This window comes from Acomys minous, assembly GCF_964271855.1.
Source record: "Acomys minous genome assembly, chromosome: 1".
NCBI lineage: Eukaryota > Metazoa > Chordata > Mammalia > Rodentia > Muridae > Acomys > Acomys minous.
In genome coordinates this window covers 58,047,548-58,068,359 of record NC_140483.1, presented here as the reverse complement: position 1 = coordinate 58,068,359, position 20,812 = coordinate 58,047,548, and the positions used below count along the sequence as shown (strand labels likewise).

Sequence of the window (20,812 nt, the reverse complement as noted above, 5' to 3'; positions counted from 1 at the left end):
AGCTGGGATTGAGGGACAGGGAAGGGGTCAAAATCAGAGGAGGGTGGAGGCTCTCACAGGGAACTCCTCTGGCCTCCAAGGGCCCTGACACCGAGCACTGCCCTGCTCAGCTCCCGGAACGTCAGCGGGGTTGCGCAAAGTGTGAGGAGGAGAAGGACACCAGTACACAAGGGTGGGGGAAAAGCCAGGCACAGGAAGCTGTGGGAGAGAAGCAGGAGTTGACCGTCCAGACTTCCCCATGCACACCATCATCCTTCCTGGGGAAACCTGTTGGTGAACTCATAGGCAGGGACTCTTATCCAACAGAGGTCCTCCTGAGGTCAAGTTGGCCATCCCCCTGCCTCTCGGCAGCCTGCTTTTCCATTTGTTCCAAGCTAACTGGCTGAATGATAGGAGCCCTTCTGTCAGGGAAACAGAGGCCTGGGGCGAGAGAGGCAGTCTGTGGAGCCATCCTGGCCTAAGGGGAATAGGATTAATGTCCGGAAACCAGCTGGGACTCTTGCTTGTCCTTGTACTCCCCACCTTCTCTTTGCCTGGTGTTCAGCAGGAGTGACAGTGATGTCACAGGTGTGGAGTGCCAGCCACGTGCTAGGCGCCAAGCAAAACAGCCAGGGCGAGTGTGTGTATCATCAGTGCCTGAGAAGGAAGGCCACCAAAAGAAGTGAGTCTGGCGGAAAGACTTGACTGAGGAAGGGAGGCACCTCACTGGATGGGGGCGGGAAGACTGGGATAAATCTCTGTTGCAGTGAGGACCAGAGAGAGAAGGCCCCAGCTGTCTCTGAGAAGGGATGCCCCTTACCTTTCCACACTCTGCTTCTCCCAAAGCTTGTCAATGTCCCAGACATGAGCCAGCCCCGGCCCCGCTACGTGGTAGACAGAGCTGCTTACTCTCTCTCCCTCTTCGATGACGAGTTCGAGAAAAAGGACCGCACCTACCCGGTGGGAGAGAAACTTCGCAACACTTTCAGGTAATGTGGCCCGGAGCCCAGACTCCCCTTTCTTCTGTTCCTCACCAAAACCCAGCCTGCTCAGGCCAGGGCTCCTGGACCAAGGAGTTAGGGAAGCCCAGGGGGAAAGGAGGTTCTGAACCCTGAAGGCAAGAGCCTGCAAGCTCAAGTACTCTGAGACCCTTTGGGAGCATGGGGAGGAAGATCAAGAACCGCTAGCTGTTTTAGAGGCCAGTAGGGTCCTTCTGCTCCCTACCCTGGGTCTCCTCCCACACCTCTCTTGGGTCCTCAAATGACCTGTAGATGGGTGTGCTACAACACCGAGGGGGGGCCATGTGAGCCCCTCCTCCATGCCCCATTCCTTGTGTGCCAAAGGGCACCTGAGGCACCATCCCCTGAGCCCCCCATCCATTCTTAGATAGTCCTTTTTTTTTTTTCATCTGGTTCAAAGAATTCCTAGAGGAGGCCCTAAATTCCTAGGCTGTACTGAAGAGGACCTCACCAGCCTTCCGGTTCTTCCCACTCTCGGGTCCCTGGACCGTGGTGGTGGGTGGAGCAACACTGCCTAAAAGGAAGGGGCTGTATACAGTGGCCCATACCCACACCCCAGAGGCCTGAGGCCGCGGGCTTCCCCCTCCCCCTACCTCCCCAGCCGTCTTTCTGGCAGTCCTCACATCCCCTGGCTCCCTTGGGGAAACAAACAGCTGATTCAGTCACCTGGATTGAGGTCACCGGCAGTAACTAAAGTGGAGGCACAGGTGGAACTGGTTGAGGCCGCGGGAATCACCCACTAGAGTCTTTACTAAAAATCCTGGTCCAGCCCTGCCTCTGCTGGGAGGCTCCATCGCATGCTCAGTGACACTCAAGAGCTGCGTGCCCAGTGTCTGAGACCTGACCCCTGCAGCTCTGTGCTCCTCCTCAGACCGATGGGCTCAGCCAGTCTTTGTCTCCAGGGAGATTACATTCGGGTTGTTTGCTTGCTGGAGGGATGGAGGATCTGACATTTTTCCTGAAGGGTAGGGATGATTTGAATTATAAAGAGAGGCAGAAAACTAACAGTTCCCATGTCGCTGGCACAAGAGCCTGGAACAGTGCCTCGCACACAGGCGGTGCTCCAATAAATACTGGCTGGGTGGATGAATGAATGAATGAATGAATGAACGAACGAATGGGTGTTTGGAGAGCTGATCCGACCTCCACTCCTGTCCTGGCCTCTGAGGCTTTGCTATAAGTTGTCCGGGACCTCTTTCCAGCACTTCTATCAGACTTCAGGTGGCTTTGCCTGACATATGGCAGAGGTTCGAGAAGGCTGGGTATTCCTTGCCCAGCCAGCTGCTTACTGGTGAGTCCAGTTTTCTCTGCCACAGGCAAGCCTGCAGGACTGCTGCCTCCCAGCACAAGGCTTTCAGTATGCACTAAGCTGTTCACCGCATCCCGGGTGCAAGAAGCACCTCAAACCCCGGAAGAGGCTGAGCTGACAGAGGCTGCCGCAGATGCTGTTCTACAGAATATTTAATCAGAACAGGGAAAAAAAAACCTGCCTAAACTTTCCAGGACACAAAGCATTGTCTGTGTTAGTTTCAGTCTTGGGTGACATCCAGGGGCCCCAGTGTCAGGGAGACTATTGTTGAGCAACAGCAAAGAGTCAAGATTGGTGCGGGGCAGGAAAGGAAGCCTAATCAGACCCATGAGTCACCAGAGGGACCCAGAACATTTGACTTCCCCCACTTGGGAGAAGAAAAGCGGCCCCCACCCCCAAGTCATCAATCCACTGGCTGTCACCCTTGGGTGTGTAAGCCCTTGTTCAAGCTTACTCCTGAGTTTCCATGAAAGGATCTCAGGGTGTTCCACAAACAGAGAAGAGATCGATACTCCTTACCCTGTCGGTCAAGGAACGGCTCTCCCATCTCTCTTTTCACTCTGATGCTTTGCCAGGTGTGAACACCCATGCTAAACTCGCTGTAGTCAGAGGACAGCAGGTTGGCAGAGCGCACCTCACAGGGACAACAGAGCTTACCTTTCTGAGAAGTTTAAAAAGAAAAAGACTTGGGGCTGGAGAGATGGCTTAGAGGTTAAGAGCACTGGCTGATCTTCCAGAGGTCCTGAGTTCAATTCCCAGCAGCCACATGGTGGCTCAGAACCATCTATAACGAGATCTGGTGCTCTCTTCTGGCAGGCAGGCTCACATGCAGACAGAACAGTGTATAAATAATAAATAAATCTTTTTTTTAAAATTCAGACAGAACAATATATAAATAATAAATAAACCTTTAGAAAAAGAAAGGAAGGGAGGAATGAAGGAAGGCACTTGACACTTCAAGAAGGCTGAGCTGGCATAAAGTCAAGAGCTTGCTGCCAAGCCCCATAGATTCCCAAGTGCAGAACCAACAGTGATGTCCAGGCTTCGTGGCTGGGCTCTTCTGTTTAAAGCACAACTTCCTCTCTCCAACACCCTGTGAGGCAGGGCTAGGCCTCTGGATACTGAGTGCTCCGAGAGTGAATGAGCCAAACGGTTTCTCTGCAACCTGCCCTCTCCTCCTACAGGTGCTCCTCCACCAAGCTCAAAGCCATCGTGTTCGGGCTGCTGCCTGTGCTCTCGTGGCTCCCCAAGTACAAGATCAAAGACTATATTATCCCTGACTTGCTGGGTGGACTCAGCGGGGGATGCATCCAGGTGCCACAAGGTGAGAGAGAGAGAGAGAGAGAGAGAGAGAGAGAGAGAGAGAGAGAGAGAGAGAGAGAGAGAGTAACCTCAGCCAGGCCTAGCTGGCCACTCCTTCCTTCCTGCTCTTTCCCCATCTCTACCCCCCCCCCATTCTGGGACCCCTGGGAACCAGATGCTCTCCTGAGCTGAGCCTTGTTCTCTTTGTGTCCTGCAGGCATGGCATTTGCACTGCTGGCTAATCTTCCTGCCGTCAACGGCCTCTACTCATCCTTCTTCCCCCTCCTGACCTACTTCTTCCTAGGGGGTATACACCAGATGGTGCCAGGTAAGGTCTCTCCCCTCTGGCAGGCAGGCACAATGATTTGGACCTCCAACACTCAGGGAATGGCGGAGGAGGCTCAGTTTCCACCTTCATTCCCCTGGAGTTGATGCTGATCCAAGTGGAAAGGATGGTTGCCTCGACGACCTTGGCGAAACCATCAGCATAGCCTGTCGCACCCCGCTCCCAGGAAGGAGAGTAAAGTGTTGAGGCAGAACAAGACGTACCCTATGCTCCGCAGACCAAACAGATTCGAGCAGGCCACTGCGGGGATATTTGGAGTTGTCTGCTGTCACATGGGGAAAAAGTAAAAGAACCTGGACACAGGGGCTGGTTTCTGGTCCAGGCTCTGTTTGCACTTCTGAGTTGGTGTCCAGTGAGATACTGTTAACAAGGATGTATACAATCTGGGGGGAAGAGTCTGTGGCAGCTTAGCTATGGCTGCTGTTAGTTGCACTGGCAGAGACCAACATAGGGAGCCATCCAAATGGGCTGGTACAGTGTCCTTGGGCTGGACCCTTTGGTCATTTCTATGGGCATGCTGCAAATTTCTGACTTTTGCTGGCTGGGTGGGGCACCGCAGGTACCTTTGCCGTTATCAGCATCCTGGTGGGTAACATCTGTCTGCAGCTGGCCCCAGAGTCGAAATTCCAGATCTTCAACAATGCCACCAACGAGAGCTACGTGGACACAGCGGCCATGGAGGCAGAGAGGCTGCATGTGTCAGCGACACTTGCCTGCCTGACTGCTGTCATCCAGGTAAGAAGCGTGACCGCCCCCAACCCTACCAGTTGACCCCACCTCAGAAGATGGCAGACCACCTTACCTCTACCTCAACCCCGCCCCCAGCATAGAGTCTCCACCACATCGTGCCACTGAGAGAACTGCCTTGGGCATAAAATCTGCCCGGTGGCTTTCAGATACCCCTTGGGGAACCCCTAATCTCTGCCAGCACCCGCACCCCCGCCCCTCCAGCCTCTTCTGCCACAGCCCCAGCCCCAGCCCCAGCCCCAGGTGCATTACATAAGCTGAGCATCTATCTGACCCGCAGTGCAAAGGGTTCCTGGGATATTGATGAAAGAGACGTTGTGTGGCAGAATGCAAGTTCGCCAGCCACTTTAGAGAGTCCCTGTCACTCAGTCATCACTCACCCAATGTTTCCTGGCTGCTTTGCTCTGCCAGGAAGGAATTGAGCCTAAGTCCTGAGGATACAAAGATAAGTTGTTGTTTTTTTTTTTTTAAGCCCAGTTCACAAGTGCCTCCAAACGGGACAGAGGAAGTAGGCTTGTCAACAGATAAATTTGTGTGCCATGGTGAGATAAGGGGCACAGTAGAGCCATGGACAAGTGGCTACAGGAACCTAGAAATATCAGGAAGGTCCTCAGAGTGGAGGGGACATTTGACTTGAGGAGGCAAAGATGGGCAAAGTTTGCCAGTGCCTAAATGAACAGATGCGAGGGCTACTCCAGGCAGAACCAGCACCCAAGAGCTCTGAGGCCCAAGACAGTGCAGCGTGACAGGAAGAGGACAGCGAGGAGGGAGTTTGGTGTGGTTCAAGGGCAGAGGGTCAGAGGAAGGTAGAAAGGCAGGCAGGAGCCCAATAATAAAGTCTGCAGTTTGTCCCCTTGGAGGCAACTTGGGTCCTAGGCGCTACAGGAAGATGGTTTGCAGGTCGAGTGAAGGGGGTGGGGAAGGGGAGAGGGCACAGAAGGAGAACGGGGGTGAGAGGATGAAACACTTTGCCAAGAGCATTAACAGCTCCTGGTGGTGGACTGCACGTGGGAGGAAAAAATCAGTGTGACACTTGAGTCTTCAGCCGGGCAACAGGTGGCAGTGGAGGTGGACCACGCACGCTTATTTTAAGATACAGGAACTGAAGCCAGCAGTGGTGAGGTGACAGAGAGACTGGGTACTGAGGGAACTAAGGTCTGGTGGCAGGCACCCAGGTCACAGTGGGAGGCAGGGGACGGTTGCAGGGATCTCTTTTCCTTGAGTCCCTGCTGTCTCTGAGCTGCATGAGCCTCCAGGCCGAGCTGCGTGTCAGGCAAGCGCTGAATCAGATGACCCACCGTGGATTGTCCACTCTCTTCCTTCCAGATGGCCTTAGGATTCATGCAGTTTGGTTTTGTCGCCATCTACCTCTCGGAATCCTTCATCCGGGGCTTCATGACGGCCGCTGGCTTACAGATCCTGATCTCCGTGCTCAAGTACATCTTTGGTCTCACCATCCCCTCCTATACCGGGCCAGGCTCCATCGTCTTTGTGAGTCCAGAGATGCCCTTCAGGGAGGGGCGGGATGGGAGCGGAGTTAACATCCTGGGGAGGTTGTGATCTATTCATTCTGATAAGCGCCTTGGTCACTGGGCAGAGAGGATCCCAGGGGGTTCTCACTGTGGGAAGGGGGGTGGGTCTAACACTGATTCTTGTGCACTCACTGGGATTCTCCGCAGTCAACCCCTGCAGAAAAGGAGACCACCGTTCCTGGGCCCCAACTCCTTTACCTGAGAAGCCTCTCTCTCTCTCTCTCTCTCTCTCTCTTAGTTTAAACATTTTTTATTATTATTTATTTTTCTTATATACATTGGTGTTTTGCCTGCATGTAGGTCTGTATGAGGGTGTCATATGACCTGGAACTGGAGTCACAGACAGTTGTGAGCTGCCATGTGGGTGCTGGGATTTGAACCCGGGTCCCCTGAAAGAGCAGTGTGTGCTCTGAATCTCTGAGCCATCTCTCCAGCCCCTAGTTTAAACTCTTGAGAAGAAAAGGAAAAATATGCCATCTTAAAGTCCCCAGCTCCACATCAGGTGGATCACTACACACATATGTGGCATATAATTACACAGACACACACGCATGAATAAGTATAAGAAAGTATGCCGGCTTAGCATTTGCTCCCGGTGCACCCTGTGGGAGAGGGTAGCTGCAGATGGGATGACATTCACAACCAGGGCTCTGTTCTGCCTTTGTATGTCTCCAGCGGCATCTCTCCCCTGAGCCAGGCACCCAAGGGCAGGGCATTATGGGAAGAAAGGATGGGAGCCTGTGATGCTCTCTCCCTTAGACCTTCATTGACATTTGCAAAAACCTCCCCCACACCAACATCGCCTCACTCGTCTTCGCCCTGGTCAGCGGTGTCGTCCTGGTACTGGTGAAGGAACTCAACGCCCGCTACATGCACAAGATTCGCTTCCCCATTCCTACGGAGATGATTGTGGTGAGGACCCTGCCTGTCCAGGGATGGGGTTCTGAGGATCAGGAGAGGGGAGGGGGGCTGTGAGCAGAGGAGCCCCTGTCCATCCCGCTACCCACCCCACTGGCAGCCAGCGGGACCAGAAGTCGCATGTGAATATGTCCTATGGCCACTGTGTGAGTCCTCAGGTGTCTCATCCACATGCTGACCTAAGGAGGCAAGGCAGTGGGATCCGGGAAAAGATACAGGAAAGACCCCCTGGCCTAGACCACCACTAAGCTCTAATACCCATTCTTCACTCTGGCATTTGCAGGTGGTAGTGGCAACAGCTATCTCTGGGAGCTGCAAGATGCCAAAAAAATATCACATGCAGATTGTGGGAGAGATCCAACAAGGGTAAGTCCAGATCACTCAGCCACGCCATCCTCCACCAGAACCAGAGCCCTGAGGGAGGCGAGAGGCTCTAGGCGGAAGCTCATTAGAAACTATATGATCCTGACTCAGAAAAGCCATCACGGCCCCGATAATGGCCGCTTCACGGAAAGTGAGTCTTAAATGCGGCTACCCTCCCAGGCCCCATAAGTTTCATGTACTGAATACAAAAAAAAAAAAGTCTCTCTCTCATCCACTCATCTCTGGTTTTCCGCTTCGCCATAATACACGCTCTTTATCCACGCGAAAAGGAAGAGACTAAGCTCACCCAAATTCTTTAAGCTTCTATGCTATGCCAGGCGGCACGCTGGACCCAGGAAGCCCAGCGCAAAGCTTGTGCCAGAGTTGGAACAGGGAAGGGAGGAGGCAAGGCCTCACCGCATTGGAGGTCTGTGGGTCTAAAAATTGGTGTATACAAAGAGTTCAGAATCTGGGCACAAACAAATGAAGTCCTCCTGTTTACACACTCATGGACTTGGGAAAGTTAGGCCTCTTAAGCCCTGGCTTCCTCTAAAAATCAAGAGTGACAGGGGGATCATGTGGGACAAGCCATACTGTGGGAGCGAGCTCCGTTCCTTCCCACACCCCGGGCCATGCCTCTTTTGGCCCCTTGGCAGGTTTCCCACTCCAGTGGCACCAGTGGTTTCGCAGTGGAAGGACATGGTGGGAACAGCCTTCTCCCTGGCGATCGTGGGCTACGTTATCAATCTGGCTATGGGCCGGACGCTGGCCAGCAAGCACGGCTATGACGTGGATTCGAACCAGGTACCTCCAGCTGCCCCTGACAGGGCTTGGGGGGTAGGAGCCCACAGAAGCCTATTTCTGGCGGCTTGGGGGTAGGAGGGGTGGGGGTGTAACAGGGCGGTAGAGTCCCTGCCGAGCACACAAGAGGCCCTTCAGCACTTCAGAGGCGGAGAGAAGGAAGCCTTGGTACTATTGGTGCTGATATGAAGCAATAAGGAAACTAGACCTAGGAGGCTGGTCTCTTATTTTTAACTTTCTTTTTTCTTTTCTTTTTCCTTTTTCTTTTCTTTCTTTCCTTTTTTTTTTCTTTTTTCTTTTCTTTCTTTTTTTTTTGTGGGTGTGTGAGGGTCTTAGGGGACAGTTTACATGTTCATACACATGTATATGCAAGATCATGCTACACATAGAGGCCAGACGTTAACGTCTCATGTCTTCCTCCATCATGTCTCAACCTGATTGATTGATTGATTGAGATAGAGTCTCTCATTGAAACCGGAGCTCCCTGACTAGCTACATTGTCTAACCAGTAAGCTCTGAGAATCCTCCTATCTCCGCACTGGCAATGCATGTTTACTTTTTTATTTTATTTTATTTTATTTTATTTTATTTATTTATTTATTTATTTTGCATGGGGGCTGGGGATCTGAATCCAGGCCCTCATGCCCACACAGCAAGTGTTTTACCTGCTGAGCCATCTCCTCAGCCCCGAGGCTAGCCTTTAGAGTCCATGGTTGTATGGCATCACGGTCACTCTTAAGCCATAGGCCTCTGACCCTCCTCACACAGATGCCTGGCTGCACCTGGTCCCTATGCTCACCAGCCCTGCCCTCTCTCCACAGGAGATGATCGCCCTGGGCTGTAGCAACTTCTTCGGCTCCTTTTTCAAGATCCATGTTATCTGCTGTGCCCTCTCTGTCACGCTGGCTGTGGATGGGGCTGGAGGAAAATCCCAGGTGAGCCTTGTCTCTGAGGGCTGGGGTAGGGAATGTACCACAGAGCAATTGTCCCAGAGAAGCCCAGGTGCTGCAGACGTGCCATCCTTACCGAGGTAGCTTCCGGTCCACCAAAAGATTGGCTGGGGAGACGGGTGAGTCTGGAGACCTCTGTACCCACTCACCCCGAGTTCTTTCTCTGACTAGGTGGCAAGTTTGTGTGTGTCCCTGGTGGTGATGATCACCATGCTGGTCCTGGGGTCCTATCTGTACCCTCTCCCCAAGGTAAGCGCACAGCTGAGAGCAGGGAATAATTACAGCCTCCAGCAAAAAACAAAAAAACAAAAAACAAAAACAAAACAAAAAACAAAATCCCTAGAGTGGGAGTAACACTAGACGGATTGCAAAGGGCCACCACTATCACATTTGGTGTCAATTGCCCCATGAGCAGTAAGCAATACTGATTTTTTTTTTTTCCTCCGTTGTGTGGATGAGGGAGACTGAGGCTGACGTCTGACTCATCATCGGTGAAGACAGCTTACCCTGTAGGATGGATTTCAGCGGTGTAGAGCTGATTTTAACCTTTGGCTTTCTGGGAGTTTAATCCTTAGGCCGGAGGATAGAGGGCAGGGCACTCACAGAGCCTCTCACAAGGATATATAAGATGTGAGCCATTCAGGGATGCAGGGAGAAGGGACATGTTATGCTGGGCCCGGAATGAATTGTAGGGCTCAAGAAGCTACGCTTTCCCATCCTAAGGTTGAGGGAGTTTGGGGAAAGAGTCCTCGAAGAGTTCCTGCCGGGCTCCGGGGTCAGGTACGCGTAGGAAAGCCAGGGTAACAGGGGTACCCCGAATGACCGGAAGCAATGCTCTGCTTCCCCAGGCTGTGCTTGGAGCCCTGATAGCTGTCAATCTCAAGAACTCCCTCAAGCAACTCAGTGACCCCTACTACCTCTGGAGGAAGAGTAAGCTGGACTGTGTAAGTGTGCGGTGGCTTCCGGGGACCCACAGATGGCCCTGCCCCCCCTGTAACTGGTGCACAATCCTCTTGTCTGCCGCTCCCTAGTTCCTGGGAGTTGGGAAAGCCTTGGAGAGAGCCGCTCTTTTGTTCAAGCCTACCTCAACCATTCACTTCCTGGCTCTGTAGCCAATAGCAAATTCTTTCCCTTCTCTAAATCTCAGCTTCCGCGTCTCTGAAATAGATACGTAACATTGCGTTCTCTCAGCTTCGGGATGGCTTGTGAAGGAGATGGGCTCATGCTACCAAACTACACGTGGTCTGGGTTGCATGTGTCCTCAACAAAGCCTAGTATCTGTTATTTTTGTAATTCTCTGTGCCCCTCCTCCATCAAAGGAGAGCGTTCTGGAAAACAAAACAAAGCAAAAAGCCTTAGAACATGAAAGTAGAAGACCAGGGTCCTGCGCATGCGTCTAGGCTTCTCTGGGGGTTCTGCGGTGTTCCGTGTCATACACTGGCTCAGAGGGTTAGCTGAAGCACGATGGGAAAGCACCATGTTACGTAAACATCCTGCACGTGTGATTTCACACTGCAGCTGTGCCTTCGCAGGCAGTACTGATAAAAAGCGCCAGCGTTGTTGACAATGCTGACTTATTTCCACTTAAGCCCACCCACCATACCCCTGAGACAAGACTTACCAAACTCTTCTGAGGATGACAAAATGTGAGGCTCAAAAATAGTCAAGTAAATCAACCATCAGAGGCAACAACGGAGGAAGCAAGTGCCTCCGTCTGGCTGGAAACGCCCTCCTGGGCTCCAGACCTCTGGGCTCCAAAGCATATCAGATGTTTACATTACAATCCGCATCAGTTATGAAGTAGCAATGAAAATAATTGTATGGTTGGGGGTCACCACTACATGAGGGACTGTATTAAAGGGTCGCGGCATTAGGAAGGCTGAGAACCACTGCTTTGGAACCATCTAGAAGCTCCTGAGGGCCGTTGGGGGATAATATGCACACAACCAGGACCCCTGCCCCGTACTTTCCGTTCAGGAGCTGAGTTCCCATCAAAGCCTGGACACCGCAGTGTCGGGCAGGAAGAGAGCTCACGTTTGCTTGATAACACACTACAAGCCAAGGACTGATGGCTCTCTGACCATCCGGGCTTCTTGCAGAGTGGACTTCATTCTCCCTCGTGTGGACTAGGAAACTGGCTCCCCCAGCCACATAGCTCAGAACCCAGCTTTGCACCTGGGTGCACCTGAACCAAGGGCTCGCGCCCTTCTTACTCAGCTCACGCCACCTCTCTGTGGACACTTTTAGATTCTGCTGAAATAGAAGGCTGGCTTTCTATTTTTAAAACTAAGCCAACCACTGGAATGAGTTAGGGGGTGGAGTTCGATGGTAGAGTGCTTGTCTGGTATATGAGGCCCCTGCATCCAATCCAAGCTCTTAAAAAATAAAAAAAATAAAAAATAAATCATAGGTTGCACTCAGTGTAAGAGAAACAGGCAAGCAAACCAGTGGACCAGCACATGACTCATTGCAAAAGTGAAGCAATAACAGAAGGAGAGATCTGAGTTGGGCAGGCTGACGAGGGCCTTCACTAGCCCAGAAGACTTCCAGAAAGAGGCAGGTTTTCTCCCCAGGCTCCCTTTGACACCTCTCTCCTCACTCACAGTGCATCTGGGTGGTGAGCTTCCTGTCTTCTTTCTTCCTGAGTCTGCCCTACGGCGTAGCAGTGGGTGTCGCCTTCTCCATCCTGGTTGTGGTCTTCCAGACCCAGTTGTAAGTGACAACCTCATCCCTCCCTGGCACAGCATGGGGTCGCTGGACCAGTCTGCAAGGAGACTCTCATGCCAAGGCCTAACATGGCGCCTGTGCCTTTTGCCTTCTGGGCCCAGCAGGGGGACATGCTACCAGGCCTCAGAAGTACGTAGCCCAGCCAAGAGGGTGGGCATAGACTAAAGCCATCTGACTTCTGTACCCCCAGAGCAACCCGTCATGGTTTTATAGGGCTGGGGATGAGGGGTGGGCAGACGAGGAAGAATAAGTGAGACTCAGCACCCTTCCAGAAGAGCTGTGAGACCCTACCCCGGAGAACCAGTCAGAGGACTGGCTCTGTGCTCTTCCTCTAAAAGAAGCCAGCAGCGCAGGCGAGGACACCACAGAGGAGGTCACGGTGGTGTGGACAGTGACAGTGCTGAGTGCTGGGGAAACTTGGTCTTCCTTCTTATAAACTCAGAACCAGGAAGTGCTAGCTTATCATCTGTGTGCTCTTTCTTTCTCCTCCCTTGAACCTCAGTCTGGGGGTGCTACATCAAGATATGCCTAGTTGTAGACTAGCCCCAGACCACCAGGCCCAGGTCCCCAGGGAAGAAACACTAACAAGGCTGCATAGGGACAGGAGTCCTGGCTGAGTTCTCCTGTCCAGCATCACTCCAAGCGGTTAGCATCCTTACTCCTCACTCTCTTCTTCTTCTTCTCTAGCCGAAATGGCTCCACGCTGGCTCAAGTCATAGACACGGACATCTACGTGAACCCCAAGACCTACAACAGGGTACGCGATCCAAGTTTAGAACCTACATACCTACCTCCGTCCCTCCCTCCCTCCCTCCCTCCTTCTGCCCCCTCCCTAAGACCTATCTGTGACCTGAGCTCAGTGTCCCTGTCACAGGTCCAGGAAATTGAGGGAGTTAAGATTGTCACTTACTGCTCCCCTCTCTACTTTGCCAACTCAGAGATCTTCAGGCAAAAAGTCATTGCCAAGGTAAGGCTCCGTCCTTGCTGACCAGAAGGGCTGAAGAGAGAGTGGCCAGAAGATGGAACCAGAAAGGGGCTAGGAGCCAAGGGCAGGCCGTCCCACAAAGGTACAGGTCAAGCCTGCTGTTGGCCCTTTCCCCCACAGACAGGTATAGACCCCCAGAAAGTATTACTCGCCAAGCAGAAATATCTCCGGAAGCAGGAGAAGAGGACGGTGATGCCCACACAGCAGAGGAAATCTCTCTTCATGAAAACCAAGGTGAAGTGAAGCCAGGGCCACCTCCATGCCTAGTCCCATCTTGACCCTGGCTCCCAACCTACGGCACCTTGAGAGGGAGGCAGGAAGTCTCTGAGGGCACTGCTTGGCACTAGGGGAAGGAAGGCTGCCAGCTCCCCGGGGTATACCCCTGCGCCCTGTCTCCAGTGGGAATGTCCTAGGTGCTCAAGTTGTGTGAGGAGAGGGTGTGGGAAAAGCAGGCAGGCATGGGCGAGTACACAAGGAAACCTGCACTCTCAAGGGTTTCCTCTCACTCAGAGTGGCCAAGACTTAAGGCTTCTCTGAAAGGTTCTTCCCACTTGGGTTGGGAGAAACATGCCTCCCATAGAAAGGGGCTCTAGGAGAAGCCTATATTCACAACCAAACTGGGATGTTCCCCTCCTGCCTCTGCTTGAAGTTCAAGGCCAAGTCCCTGACGTGCCCCCCTTCCACCCACAGACGGTCTCCCTACAGGAACTCCAGCAGGACTTTGAAAGCACCCCCTCTACTGACCCCAACAACAACCGAGCTCCTGCGGCCGCCGCTGATGGCAACATATCCTATATCACCTTCAGCCCAGATACCTCAGCAGCTCCCTCAAGTGAGCTGCCCAACTCTGCTCAGTCCCCCAGGGAGACAAGTGACGCTCTAGCCAGCGTCCCACCCTTCGTCACCTTCCACACTCTCATCCTTGACATGAGTGGAGTCAGCTTCGTGGACTTGATGGGCATCAAAGCTCTAGCCAAGGTGAGGCTTCATGGGGCCGGAGAAGGGTTGTGACAAACCCCCCTCCCCCTCCCCCTCCCCCTCCCCCTCCCCCCTCCCCCACTCCTCCTCGCTTCCCCCCCCCCCCCCAGGCCCTCATTTGGATTAGCTGAAGGAGGTGCCAGACTTAAGGGACTCCTTGCCCCAGATGCAAACAGGGTGGACACAGTCTTCAGGGCACGTGGAGGGCAGCAAAGTGTTGGGGTGAGCTCCCAGATCTCCAGCCCACCTAGCAAGGCCATCCTGAGTCATCAGTCCCTAGAACACACCGTGGGTCCTGAGGGAGGCCAGTTGGGTCCCTGGTTCTGCTGCCCCCTCCCACACTCATCAATAAAGCCAGGAGAGAGAAGGCAGCACAGCCTCAGTGTTCAAACACTCGGGCCAAACACCTGGGGATGTCATGAATTCAGGGACCCATCGGACCGCTTTTCAGTGGCCCTGTACATGTCATATTGACAACATGCCTCAGAGTGGCTCAGATGGAGGCGATCCAGGAGAGCAGAGGGGCATGTACTGGCTGATGTCACTACCAGCCAGGGACAGCGAAGGCCCCTTTCTGCTGTGGAACTCAGCTGGCTTCTCCAGGCTGGACCCTGATTCCAGACCTTCACCGAACACTTGCCTTCCTGAGCCCTGAAAGTAGAGAACTGGCCCTTAAAATAGGCCACGGTAACTTTAAGTGTCTGCCACGCTGGCAGAGCCCCATTTCCGCCCCCACTTTTCAGAGAGGCCTTGGGCCAACACTCCAAAGAGTCGTGGGGTGTTCTCTGCCTCTCATGCCTGTGTGACTGCCAGGGCCCTGCGGATTGCATGTCTGTTTGGCTTCCCATCTGAAGTGTGTTTTGTGAGTCACTTTTAAGACCCACTCAGGACATTCCTTTCCTTTCTTTTCTCCCTGTTTCCTTCCCCTCCCCTCCCCTCCCTAACCCTCTAGCTAAGTTCCACCTATGGGAAGATTGGAGTCCAGATCTTCCTGGTGAACATCCATGGTAAGGAAAGTGGTGGGGGTTGGGTGGGCACTTAGGGCATCCGAGGCTGGAGAAGGGATAGGTTGGTGCGCATCCTGGGGGCGGGGCGCGCATCCTGGGGGCGGGGCGCGCACCCTGGGGGCGGGGCATGTTCATGTAGTTAAGAGTAAATAGAACCGTAATCTGCTCACCGCCAATCTGTGTGTGTCCAGTCAAGGCAACCAAGTCACTTTATCTATCTGGGGGTTCCTTCCCAGCCATGTAGATTGGGGGCTGACTGGATGAATTTGGGGTTCCTTTCCGAATCAGAAAGTCCGTGGATCTGTATAAGCACAGAAAACCTATGTACCCTAACTTCCTAGGAACTTGTCTCCTAAGGGTGTTGTTTTAAGCAGCCTCAAGGACATACCTCAGAGCAAAGGACACTGGCTACACTTGCACAGATGCAAAGTTCAGATGGCACACACAGACCCAAGAAAAATACGAAGGGGATATATGTGTATATATCCAGACGCCACTGGGCAGGGCTCCGCAAAGGCCCCATAATGAGCATGTTCGTTACTCTTACCCCGGTGAACATTCTCAGAAAACCATCTTCAGACTGAGATAATGGTAAAAGCTCTGCCACATGTTGGAAGTCTGAGGGAAGAAGAAGACTGAGCCTCGAGGGCTGGAATTGGCAACCATCTCCTTGTGGATGTATTAACCTTTTCTTAGGCGACAACGTCTCAAAACCGAGTTGAGGCCTCAGCATTTCCAAGCGCATACTGCCCTCTGCTGGCCGAAGCTGATATTGCAGCACCAATTGCCCTCAGCTTCCCCACCAGCCCCTCCCACCAGCTCCAAACCACTAAGGTTTATCTTTTCCTCACATTACCTACCTCCTTCCAGCCCAGGTGTACAATGACATCAGCCACGGAGGTGTCTTTGAAGATGGGTGTGTACAGCGCAATCACGTGTTCCCCAGCATCCACGATGCAGTCCTCTTTGCCCAGGCGGATGCTAGAGAAAACCCAGCCCGCAGCTTCCAAGAGGTAAGGTCTGCACACCTAAGGAATCCTAGGTTCCAACTCTCACAGACAGGAGGACCAACGAGCGTTAGAAAGAGCAGGATGTGGTTTGAGTTCCAGCACCAATGCCTCCATCTCACTCTTTTGAATCCCAGAAGCCCTGTCCGTAGAATGGACACCATCACACTCGGCTTTGCATTGTTTCTGTCTAGGGTTAACTGATAATTTTAATGATTGTTACTTATATAGGCTGTCTTGCCAGCCACTGCCTTCATTTATTTTTTGTAGTGGCTGTGGGTGTCCTGGCTTGGCAACGTTGGGGTAAGACAGATGGCGAGGCTGAGCTTTGTCTGAGCCTCTCCGCGTGTAATTTACTAGCTCAGTGAGTGGAAGGAGAGAAAGACACATAAGAACTCTGTCTAAAGCTTCAGAAAGCTGAAGAGCCTGACCCAGCCACCCATCACCTGCAGGTCCTGGGAGACTAGGGAGGTGTCTGATCATGAGCCTTGTCCACAGGGACTCTCGGAGAGTCCTTCTTATTTGCCATATCACCGATAATATCCAGTTATTGCAGGTTAAATGCAATGTATAGTTTTGATTTTTTAACGTTTATTTAATGTGTGTGTGTGTGTGTGTGTGTGTGTGTGTGTGTGCATGTGCATAGACAAACACATCGTGTCATGTCTGTGAAGGCCAGAGGACAACCTGTCCTTGTCCTTCTACCCTGTGGGTCCTGGGCATTGACCTTGGGTCCTTCAGCTTGATGACAAGTGTCTTGACCCACTGAGCCATCTCTCCCACTATTCTTTCAATATAGAAATAATTTATATTGCATACATGCTCTACTTACCTAGTATAAATCACACACACTCAATGCATACAATGCCCCTTACAACACCTCCGTGGTGGAGAAGGTCAGAAAAGGGAGTCAGATTATCCCACCTTTACAGAAGTCCGGAGGAAAGGAAGCCTGCAGGAGGCAGGAAGGAGACACAGGGTCCCCTAGAGCCTGCAGGAGGGAGGAGGGAGACACAGGGTCCCCTAGGGCCTGCAGGGATCCTTCCTGCTGCTCTGATACCCGAGCTCATCCTGTGCCCACTTCCTCCCTGTCAGGCTCCCGGGGACACCGAGTTCTCCTTGTATGATTCCGAAGAGGAAGGCCCCTGCTACTGGGACTTAGAGCAGGTGAGTAGGGGAACAAAAGGTGAGGGCGAGAAGGAATGGGGCCTGCTCCTATCTAAGGCGTTTCGCTGGCTGTCTCCTCCAGCTTGGAACTGTAATCTTGAAGGTAGCAAGGCTTCACCTTTCTTTTAATAATAATGGATCATGGCTCTTCTCGGCATCAACACATACACACACACACACACATACACACACATGTGCACACACGTAAAGACACATACACACACACACACAAAGGCATCCTGCATAATGAGAACACCTCTGGAGAATCTTTTTTTTTTTTTTTTTTGAAACAAGGTTTCACTGTATAACCCTGGCTGTCATGAAACTTAGTTTGTAGACCAGGCTGGCTTTAACCTCATAGAGATCTGCCTGCCTCTGCTTCCCCAGTGCTGGGATTAAAGGCTTGTTCCATCACATCCAACTAAGAATTGCTAGTCCTACCTCTCCAATATATCAACCCTGTGATTGTGGGAAGATCAGGTCCAATTTAGGGGCAGAGATTAATTATTACCACAACTGGATATGCATTTAAACCCAAAAGCTCAGCAATCAGAGCTGTCAGTGCCCGTGTAGAGCCTGGGAAATTTATCACCCTTCTAGTGCTCTGAATTAAAGGAAAATGTGACTGAATTTAGAGAAATTTGGCTTTGGGCCTGTTAAATATAGCATCTTTCTTCCCATTCCTTCTGAGTTTGAGTCTCGTGGTCCTCTGAGTAGGTCATTCAGAGAGCTGATGGCAAGTGAGCGACACCTCAAATCTAACAGGGTGATTTCTGTGCCATCTTGGAATCTCCAACACATTTTTTAAAAAACATAATTAAAAACATGGGACAGAAATAATAAAGCTTCTCTCATCTTGATGCTGGTGTTTAATAACAACAATTATTATTATTATTATTATTATTATTATTATTATTATTATTATTATTATTATTGGAGCTGACACTGTTAAAAGAGCACATAGCACAGGCAGGAAGGACACAATTCACAATGCCACCACCCAGGACCAGTTCACATCTTCCGCTCGCCCGCCTCTCCCCTGCTCACTTGCACACACAGTCTTACTCCGGGTGCTTCGTTCTGGCCTGTGGTACATAGTCACCTCTTGGTTGCAGTCTCTCTAGGTCCGGCAGATCTAATGCTCTCCCTTCCTCTCCCCCTTCTTTACTGTGTGGTCTCTGCAGGAGATGTTCGGGAGCATGTTTGACACAGAGACCCTGACTGCCCTGTGAGGGCCCATTTGGTTCCCACACTGCCTCCTGAGCGCCCAGCACCTGGGATTTCCATGGACAATAAGCTCAGGACGAGGGGAGCGATAGAGAGAAGAGTATGTCCACCAAGACACTAGATCCATCTCTCAGCTCCTCATCCTCTCTCTCCCACCTTCCCCTCCCTCCCTGAGTCCCTGGGAGACAGCCATCTCAGCTTGCCCTGACGAGATGACAGTCTGATGAACCCACCTGGTCCCCTTCCTACTTCCCACTCAAGCCTGGCCCGGCAATTAGCTCGTTCCACCGCGCAAGCCCCACCCATGGCAGCTGATGGACGCCTTGACCTCTGGCCTGGAGAATGAGCCAAGAACAGACTGAGAAAAGCGACTGTGCTGAGCTGGGGTGCAGTTGAAATGGGTCTGTGTCCTGCATGGTTTAGCCTCAGAGGGTTCCGGGCTGCCGTAGGGCACAGGGATGGACTGGGTTAGAATGTTGACGTTTGTCTCCCCCCCCCCCCCAGCTGTCATCTCTGTGCCTCAAAGACATGACAGTATCCACAATCCAGGAGTCTCTGTCTTTGTGCCCCTTTCTCTCACCTGTCCTGTGTACGCTGAGGCCTCCATTTCTGTCCAGCACTTCAGACTCTAGTGTGGGTAGTGGGCAGGACTCACAAGATTAGCAGCACTACCTCTCCAGGGCCCTGTCGCCTCTTGGATCCTCCCCACCAGGAGGCTGCCCCCTTCTGGGGAACAGGTGACCTGCAGAATCTTCTGACGATATGGCAGCAACGATTTTTCACAACGCCTTTTGAGAAACCCTGTCTGTACCTGAGGCATGGAAAGAGAAGTAGGTTACTAATGCAAACTCAGGGCCAACTGGTGGGTCCTGGGCCCTGACAGCCCACCTGACCGCAGAGCCCATATTGGCTACGCCTTGGGAAATCTGCCATGTCTGTCCTCGCTTGGAAAGAGCCAGTCATTAGAACTCCCCCTTCTCAGCCTATACCTCAGAGCTGTGACATGACATCCTGAGGAAGGAAGTCCTGAGGAACCAGCTTCAGAGCACTACTGGGTACAGATGTGAAGGACTGTTCCAGACTGGTTAACAATCTCAGGACCATTTTACCCTAGGAAAAAGGACAATGGGAATGCAGTTCTCACGTAAACAGGGAGATAACTAGGGACACACACACACACACACACACACACACACACACACACACACACACACACACACACACACCTTGGAAAACTACCATGCAAGTGCACAGAAAACCTGGCCTGTCCTTACCATTCTCCAAGTTCCTTCAAGTGTAATGACCCCTGTACCAATAGGCTGGGCTGGTCCAACCTGAGAAAATGGCCTAGTTACTAACTTCAGCCTGACCTTCATTATGTGTCCGTGTGTTAAGAACTAGCAAGTCTTCATAGAGTTAAAGAACAGGGCTCTGACAAAGAGCCAGCACATTCTTGGCTGCAGCTGTTGCTTCTCAGTGAATTTGTTATGCCATCTGGCTGCTAATGAAGCCTCAAACTCGGAAGGCGAAGGCGGTAGAAAGACAATGTTATCTGGGATTCTCTGTGCCCAGCACTCAAAGTGCCAAATTCCAGGAGAGAGAGAGAACCCCAGCCAATGACGATTTGCCTTCCCCTACTCCACCTCCTCCAAAGTCCAGGAAGTAAAGAAAAAGTCACGGAGTCCCAGGGCACTATAAGTCCCCTTTGAACCGAGTGTCTATATCCCATTAACCTGCAGGCCCCCCCTGGACTGAAAGGAATTGCTGACTCACAGTGGCCTGGGGTTGGGGTTTGGGGGTAGGGGCGGGGCATCTGCACTGTTTGAGTCTATACACACTCTAGGAACCCATGGTGAAGGTGTGATTAGAAACACAGGTGGGGGAGGGGGTACAAAAAGGTTCCAAAGAAAACCCCACAGTTGCAACTCTTGGGGCAGAAGGCAGACTGCTGCTGCCTGGACATGACTGAGGCGGGAAGGGAGGGTGCAAGGAAATAGAATGTTCCAGATTTTCAATACCTATGGATGTTCTTACAGACACTGACCTGTGACATAGATTCCCCAGGAAGGCTGCGAACCTTACCTCTTCAAGATATTTGTATAATTTATTTAAATGCCAGTCTCCTTTGTTTGTTTTGGTAATAAAGAGGTCTTGAAATGTGAATGCCTGTGTGTGAGCTGAAATGGTTTGTTTGTTTTTTTTTTAAAGAGTGCCGAGAGGGTCCCTCCAAGACAGCTGGCTTTTGCTCTGCAGTCACCCTGAGACTGTGGGATATGAGGTTCTTCATGAGTCTCCTAGCAAGTGTCCTGAGCCAGGCAAAGAGCAGATGGGCGAGAGGAGCGTGAGCTGCAGGGCCACTTCCTCAGGGCCAGTTCTGAGAGCCAAATTGTACTTCTGTCCCTCCAAAGGAAGTTAGCAGTTAAGGGTAGTGGTACGCACCTGAGAGAT

The 20,812-nt window shown here is 52.1% G+C and overlaps 1 protein-coding gene and 1 long non-coding RNA gene across 4 annotated transcripts; one reads left to right on the top strand and one right to left on the bottom strand.

Annotated features, from left to right (window-relative positions):
* Positions 1-838: 838 nt before the first annotated feature.
* Positions 839-20,527, top strand: SLC26A9 (solute carrier family 26 member 9). 3 transcript variants are annotated; one of them, XM_084784818.1, is made up of 20 exons: positions 839-968; positions 3,492-3,631; positions 3,827-3,937; positions 4,515-4,690; positions 6,029-6,193; positions 6,994-7,146; positions 7,436-7,518; positions 8,172-8,319; positions 9,138-9,251; positions 9,438-9,515; positions 10,115-10,210; positions 11,872-11,978; positions 12,681-12,750; positions 12,868-12,960; positions 13,099-13,212; positions 13,669-13,956; positions 14,909-14,963; positions 15,834-15,976; positions 17,066-17,137; positions 18,322-20,527. In XM_084784818.1, the coding sequence occupies exons 1-20, from the start codon at positions 844-846 to the stop codon at positions 18,367-18,369; spliced, it is 2,379 nt and encodes a 792-aa protein (XP_084640944.1). In that variant the 5' UTR covers positions 839-843; the 3' UTR covers positions 18,370-20,527. The 3 variants fall into 3 exon arrangements, with proteins under 3 accessions (XP_084640944.1, XP_084640943.1, XP_084640945.1); XM_084784817.1 differs by lacking the exons at positions 17,066-17,137; positions 18,322-20,527 and having other exon boundaries at positions 15,834-17,047; XM_084784819.1 differs by lacking the exons at positions 839-968; positions 3,492-3,631; positions 17,066-17,137; positions 18,322-20,527 and having other exon boundaries at positions 3,830-3,937; positions 4,562-4,690; positions 15,834-17,047.
* On the bottom strand, positions 14,336-15,914 carry LOC311599261. Its single transcript, XR_014779835.1, has 3 exons — positions 15,824-15,914; positions 15,134-15,264; positions 14,336-14,627 (listed from the first exon to the last, which is right to left on the bottom strand). It is a non-coding gene; the product is annotated as an uncharacterized lncRNA (long non-coding RNA).
* Positions 20,528-20,812: the final 285 nt, after the last annotated feature.

Excerpts from the sequence above, each read along its gene's own strand:
- SLC26A9 (XM_084784817.1), top strand. The coding sequence starts at position 844 with ATGAGCCAGCCCCGGCCCCGCTACGTGGTAGACAGAGCTGCTTACTCT. Across the intron at positions 3,632-3,826 it reads ATGCATCCAGGTGCCACAAG|GCATGGCATTTGCACTGCTG; the intron begins GTGAGAGAGAGA and ends TGTGTCCTGCAG. Across the intron at positions 13,213-13,668 it reads CTCTCTTCATGAAAACCAAG|ACGGTCTCCCTACAGGAACT; the intron begins GTGAAGTGAAGC and ends TTCCACCCACAG.